General features: G+C 44.0%; 1 protein-coding gene across 1 annotated transcript in view; it reads left to right on the top strand.

The window, feature by feature from the left end:
- Nucleotides 1-6,712, top strand: part of pigg (phosphatidylinositol glycan anchor biosynthesis class G (EMM blood group)) — a gene marked incomplete at its 3' end in the record, with an annotated part of 109,359 nt that overhangs the window by 36,947 nt on the left and 65,700 nt on the right. The window contains exon 5 of the mRNA XM_079249810.1: nt 2,002-2,214. Coding sequence (XP_079105936.1) covers nt 2,002-2,214 — 213 coding nt within the window. The remainder of the gene's footprint in view (nt 1-2,001; nt 2,215-6,712) is intronic.

The raw sequence follows: 6,712 nt of genomic DNA, 5'->3' as shown, positions 1-6,712 counted from the left end.
ATCCTCCCGCAGAGGTGATAAAATGGTCTTTTCACATCTTCAGACTCCGCCGCAGTGGTGCAGCAGCCACATCCGTAACTAGAAGACAGATCTGCAACACAGCGCAGTAAATTTCAGCCTGTTTGCATGAGAAAGGGAGTGAAGGACTGGGGTCAGATTCAGGATTTGTACACAGAATTCCAACGAACCTGGAGGAAAGGGAACTGTAATGTAATAATGGTCTTTCTCATCTAAAACCAGACTGATAGGGAAGTGAATATGGGACTGTCATGAGCTGCAGTTTTGTCTTCGTGCCTCGGCGTTCAGTGGTTCTGACACATCTGCTGGTGCAGAATGGAAGCGGCTCTGTCGGGTGAATGCATGTCGCTCCAGGGAGGTTTTTCTTGGGTGGAACTTACAGGAATGAAGTTGGCGTTCCTTCAAATAGATTAGATCTCCTCTGCTTGTTGTTGGAGCACAAACAGCAGTTATCATGTACGATTTTCCATGCAGTTATTATGGGATTAGCATTTGATTAAACAGTAATCTTCACAGATTTTGTAAACATTCCAGCTTGCAGAGAAGCGTCTGTCGGATTTGGTCATTTGTTTTGCTGCAGCATCAACAGGAGCTCCGTTAAACATTTCCAGACCTGCAGAGCCGAGCAGCAGATTGAAAACAGCCCCATATGCTTTGGTAGATTTCTGCTCACTAAATTAAATCAGGAGTCTTTGTCCTGTTGCAAATCCGCCCCCCTTTTAATGCAAACTGGATAATTCCTCGGCTTACTTCATTGTGTTCAGTTTCCAAATTGGCACTTAGCTCTGGGGTTTGTCCCGCTCTTCAGTCTGCGGCTGTGTCGCTTGCTAACTCTGGTGTTCATTCCAGGACGTCTTCTCCACCAGTAGGAACCAGTTCCAAGCTGAAAACTTTAAACAATCAGGGAGAAGGTTCCCGCTCGGTTTTCCTGGAAGCTTCCAGCAGGAAGCGGAGCATCAATGTAGACAGGCTTGTTAAAAATGAACGCCACAAATCACTTGGTAATGACTCCATTCATCTTTTATTTTGTTGTTGCGGCTGTTCTGCGTGTTGCGACAAGCCTCCTCCAGGGGATAAAATAAAACTAGAGAGAGCTGTGTGTGTGGATTCAGGCTTTTTTTTAGGTTAGACTTCCAAACAAACGCGACCCGGATTCCAACCCACAAACAGGACGCAGCAAAGCAACGGTTAAGTCCTCCACGTTCCTCAGGAAGCTTTCCTGTTTTAATGACGGCCGTTTGACTGTGCTGAGGGCGAAAAGGAAGCAATGAGATGCTGCAGCCGCTGCGATGAAAGCAAAAAAGGCACCATTAAATTTATTTTACACCATCGCCGACTTGCAAGTAATTGAAAGCTGTGGGACGTGTCAGCGTTGCTGTTTTGTTAGGTTCATGACTTGAGGGGAAGGCCTTCGATGCCAGATTTATCTTGATGAGGGTGTGAAATGCTTCGAGACGAGCTGAAAATCCTCCAGCGCTGACTGGGTGGAATCTGCCCGTTTCCTTACGCCACTCATAAAAATGTTTTTTTCTTTCTTTCCCGTGTAACGCTGTTGAGGTGATAAGTTGTGGCTTTAGTTTTTCTACGGTAAATATCCATTTCACTGCCTGCTGTCACATCAGCATTCTGCATGGGCCCAGTTTTGAAGCGGTTGTATTCCCTGAGCACGGTCTTGCAGTTAAATTGAAGACATTAGGACTGAAATCTGGTTTTAACAGAAACATTAAAGTGATTCCAGAAACTGAAAACCTTTTGTTCTGATTAATTTTGCAGCCCATGTTTTCTACGACAAGCAGCCGACGTGACTGACATTAAGACTGTAATTATACTGAAGACTTTAGATGAAGAAAATGGGTGTTTTTAAGACTTTTTGAGGCCTTAACCTCGTCTGTACCTCCAGCTCGCCGGCAGAATGAAGAGGTTAAATATAAAGTACTGAATTTTATTATTTATGCTTCTGTGGTCTTTGCTGTGTCCCGCCAGCTGGAATGGAGAAGCTGGGAGTGGTGGAGCAGGTGGATCTGACCCCGACTCTGGCCCTGGGACTGGGCCTGCCCATATCTCAGAACAGCGTGGGTCGGGTCATCCCGGGCGTGGTGGAGGAAACCCCGCTCCGAGACCAGCTGCGCTTCCTGCATCTGAATGGCCACCAGCTCAGCTGCCTGCTCAGAGACAGCATGCCTGACCATGAGAAAGGTGGGTGTGAAAGTCTCCGTGTTCTGCCAGGACCCTGTCCGACTCCCGGCCTCAGCGTCACGCTGCACTGTTCCTGGACCGGTGTTGGACTCGCTCGCTGCTTGTTTCAGTCACACTGGCAAATAATTTACGATGTAGTTCAGCCAGAATGTGCTGTGGTTCTCTTTCTCCCACCTGCTGTCAATCAGACGCCGTTGGAGGTGTCAGACATCCAGCAGGTCAGTTCCTGTTGGAGCAGATTTCACCCAGATGTAGAAGCTGATGAAGATTTCATATCTGAGCTCTGTCTGAACTCTTTCCCAGCTTATTGTCTTTTAGTCAGAGTTACAGGACTCAGCTGGACATCTTCTGGTCAGAAACATCCTAAAATGTTGATAGAAATAACCTTACAATTACAACACATGGGATTTATGACAATAATACACTATGTTTTTATTTATTTAACAACAATAAGGTCAGAATTCAGACATTTTGAAATGTTTTAACCTGTCAGCGGCAGATGGTCTGCTGCCATGTTGTGCTGAACATGTTTGGATGTGGAGCTCTCCTTAAGACATAAATTATTCAGTATTATATTATTATAGGTTTTTAAAATAATAGCATACGTGTTACTTTTGGCCACTAGGGGCGCTAAACCTGTAAGTTCTCACAGACCAGACGAAACTGTCTCCATCCGTGTTTAACATTCATGTTTGAATAACAGCGATTGGAAACCATGAAACTAAACCAGACCAGTTGCTAATGGTTCCGTTTCTTCTGATGTTCATTTGAATGATAGGAAATGCATTTATTGCTGCAAACCAGCCCAACTTTGGTCTGTAGCCAATTAGCTTCAACTAGCCGCATTTAGCTTCTGCTAACCAGCTCAATGAAGACCCAGACGTATCCTGCAATGTTCTGCGGCTCATCAGACGCTTACTGCCGTTGTTCTGAATAAAAACTGGCTAAAAGATGTGAAAAGGTGCAGTTCCTCCTTCATCCACTAGGGGCTTCAAAACAGAGCAAATCCCCATAGACTCCCATGTTAAAAAGACCAACTTCACAGCAGAAATAAACACGTTTACAGCAGAAATAAACACGTTTACAGCAGAAATAAACATGTTTACAGCAGAAATAAACATGTTTACAGCAGGAATAAACATGTTTACAGCCTAGTACAAAATTCCATTTCAGGTTTAATTGGTCAGGTTTACCTTCATGACAACTGTGGGGGGAGTTAAATTTTTTCTAACTTTTTTCTTTCTAACTTTTCTAACACATTTAAAAGTAATTTAATCTCGAAGTTTGTCATATTTAGGGGCGTGTCCTTTTGAGTGACAGGTACCCGATCTCGACACGCATGCCTCTGCCAAGATGGCGATGGTAGGAACCGCCCACCGAGCTTCAAGTCAGCTCTTCAGAAACCTACGGGTGACGTCACGGAGGCTCCGCCCATCTTTTGATTGTTGATTGATCCTTCGTTGATTGTCGTCTCTGTTGCACCGGACCTCTTTTCAAACTGTCCAACACGGTGCAGTTTTTGCTTTCATGGCTGAACTATAAAGCCGTAAACGAATCACTTGATCTCGCATCAGCTCTGATTATTACCGCTGATAAAAACCTGATAAACTGGTGAAACGTTGGGTTATCTACCGAGGAGAAATCAGCTAGTTCTCCGCGTTTAATACCTGGATATTTAACCGACCAGCTGCTGAAAAGCCATTTCAAACATTCTTTCAGATTCTTCTTATTCCCGAGCCGATTTCAGACCGTTTAAAAGCCGTTTAATGGCTTAAACTGTGTTCTATTTAAGGAAATGCTGAATTGATTCCTGGTGGCTGCTAATAGAGGCAGATTGTGCAGATCTATGGAGACTCAATGTTTGCTTTAAGAAGAAGTCGAGTGCATCAAAGCTGCTTCTCATCATGTTTAACCCGAAGCAGGCTGCTTTAAAGCAGGCCTGAATCGTTTTACAGGTTGAGAAGATTCAGCTTATTAAAGCTCAGCGCCACTTTGATCCTCTCCATAAACGGACTCCAGACTCGTAGGCGGTATTTGGTTGTGAAGAACTGTTCAGAAGTGACAGTAAATGATAAATAATGTCTTATATTACTGCGTCTTCTGGTCACAAACGTATCGACTGAAAACTGCCACATGCAGCATGCCGACTATAAACAGAGAGTTTTATTGCCAAGACCGAGCATCTCAGCTCCCGCAGGACCTGGATGTCTGAAGGAAGCCTGTCTACAAGTCATTTCTTAAAGTGCACACATAAATTACCTTTCAAGTGCAAAAACTCCTCCCAGAAGACTTGAAGTCTTCGGCTCTGAGGTCTGTTCTTGAACATTAATGCTTTCTACCCTTTGTGCAAATACATGCACATAACTTCACATGGTTCCCCTCCCTGCTTAGATGTCGGGGTCACTCTGTTTGTCAGAATTATCCATCTCCGAGTTTTCCTGCAGCCCTCCTATCCATCTCCGTCTTCCTGCTGTCTCTCTGCTGCTGACCTTCACTTAGTCAAACATCCGGAGCAGCAATGGCAGCCGGTGCTAATGTATGTTTCCTCTGAGCTAATGTACTCCGTCCTGTTTGGGAAAGTGCGAGAAGGAAAGATGCTAAATAAATAATATCAAACAGGAGTGTTTAGGATGTGATGATTACCTAAACTAAATGTTTTTTCTTTTCTTTTAATCTCATGTGTTCAACACATTCGGTGCTACTACTTATATCAGATGGTACTGAGCTTCCTGAACTTTAGCACAAACAAACCAAAGGAAATAAAGTCAGATTTTTGCAGGTCTGCAGTAAACAATCTTTTGTTGTTGTTGTTGTTTACACAAGCAGAATTAGTTTTCCAGATTGGGCTGCTTGTGTTATTTGTGTCTGACTGGTTCGAGAGCCTGATGGAAAGATTAAATCTGTCCTCGCTAGTCTGAAACTCTGCAGGAGCTCCTCCAAACAGCTCGGATCCGTTGCTCTGTTAAAACTTTATCACTGTTAGTGATGTGCCTGGAAGTCCTGCTAAAGCATGTTAGCCTTGTTAGCATGATGGCTCCGAGGAAGGCGGCGTCAGTCCGTCAGTTCGGCTCAGAACTGATGCTCAAAGGACCACAATGGCTGGGAGAACACTCGTCTGTTGGCTAGCTTTCTGTGACAGTGTCACAGCATTTACAGGACGATGTCAGGTGAAGTGTAGAGAAATTGTAGGTAATATGCAGAAAGACAGATGTGTTTAACTGTTAGGAAGGAACAAATACTGCAGTTTCAATATATGACATTAAATACTTTGCGTCACCTTAAAGGGACATTGTGTAACATTTACATCCGCCTGACGTCGGAATCGTCGCTACAATTCTAACGCATGCGCGTTCTGGCGCCTCACTTTCTGAAAAACAGGCATCGTAACGACGGCAGCCAATGTGTGTCAAAAAGCCTCGGCAACACCGAGAAATAAAAATATATATTATGACTATGGTAAACACAACCGAATGAAAAACGTTTCTTTAGGCTAGTTTAGGCAGCGCATTTTACTTACTTGTCCAGAAGAAAGTTGGCAACTTCGGCATCCCTTTTAAAATCCTTCTCCGTCTTCAGCTCCTTCCACCTGGAGAAAGCTAGTCCGATGTTGATCCTTGTTTTTTGTATTTCCTGTTCACGCTGCCTTTTAAGTGTCCTTTTGCGCTTTCTCGGCGATGGCGAACAGGGCTCCGTGCCGCATATCCGTGGTCCTCCATCTTTGTTAGTAACAATTTAACAGGATTTTCCCCGCTGACGGCAAACCGTTGGTTCTAGCAGCTTTAGGCGTTTTAATACGGCCAGTAAAATGCCTAATTTAGGCCGTTGGAAAAAATAATTTGATCTGAACTTTATAATGCAGTTCTTGGATTAACTAATCAAGTGGAACGCACCTGGAACTTTATAGCAAGAATTGGCGATTATTTATCCCGCCGTTGGGGCCGTTTGTCCCTTCCCGGAGGCCGTATCATTTCACCATTGCAGACTGTCATGGCGCGCCCTGCTGGCTTACCCGCTGAACGGAGAAACAAATCTAAAATATTTCGTTTTATGTGAATGTGTCGGGCTTCTAACGGAGGTCATAATACACCAAAGATAACGCACGTATAAATGCAGAAATCAGTTTTGGTCAGTTAACAACAAAAAATCCTTCACGATGTCCATTTAAGAAACTTGGCAGTACAATTTGTTCTGGTCCTTGGTTTCCATGGTGATTGTGTGGAGTAAACCCCTTTTATTTAAGACATGTTGTGGTATTTGTGTATGTACTCTGTATTTACTTTTGGTTATTCTATTATTTTCTCTATGTTGTATTTGGGGCGGCTTTATTTGTGCAAAACGAGGTCGTGATGCGGCCCCTCTGGATCGCCTTTCTGCACGGTTACCGTTGTTTGCTGGTGAAGCTGAGCTGGTGACTGAGGTTGCAGTAGTGAAAACATTTTTATTTCCACAAGGATGTACACTGTCATTCATGCGTACATGCCATTAGTTTACCTGGAGA

The sequence above is a fragment of the Telmatherina bonti genome (assembly GCF_933228915.1).
Source record: "Telmatherina bonti genome assembly, chromosome: 12".
NCBI lineage: Eukaryota > Metazoa > Chordata > Actinopteri > Atheriniformes > Telmatherinidae > Telmatherina > Telmatherina bonti.
This window is presented reverse-complemented; position numbering and strand designations above follow the sequence as displayed.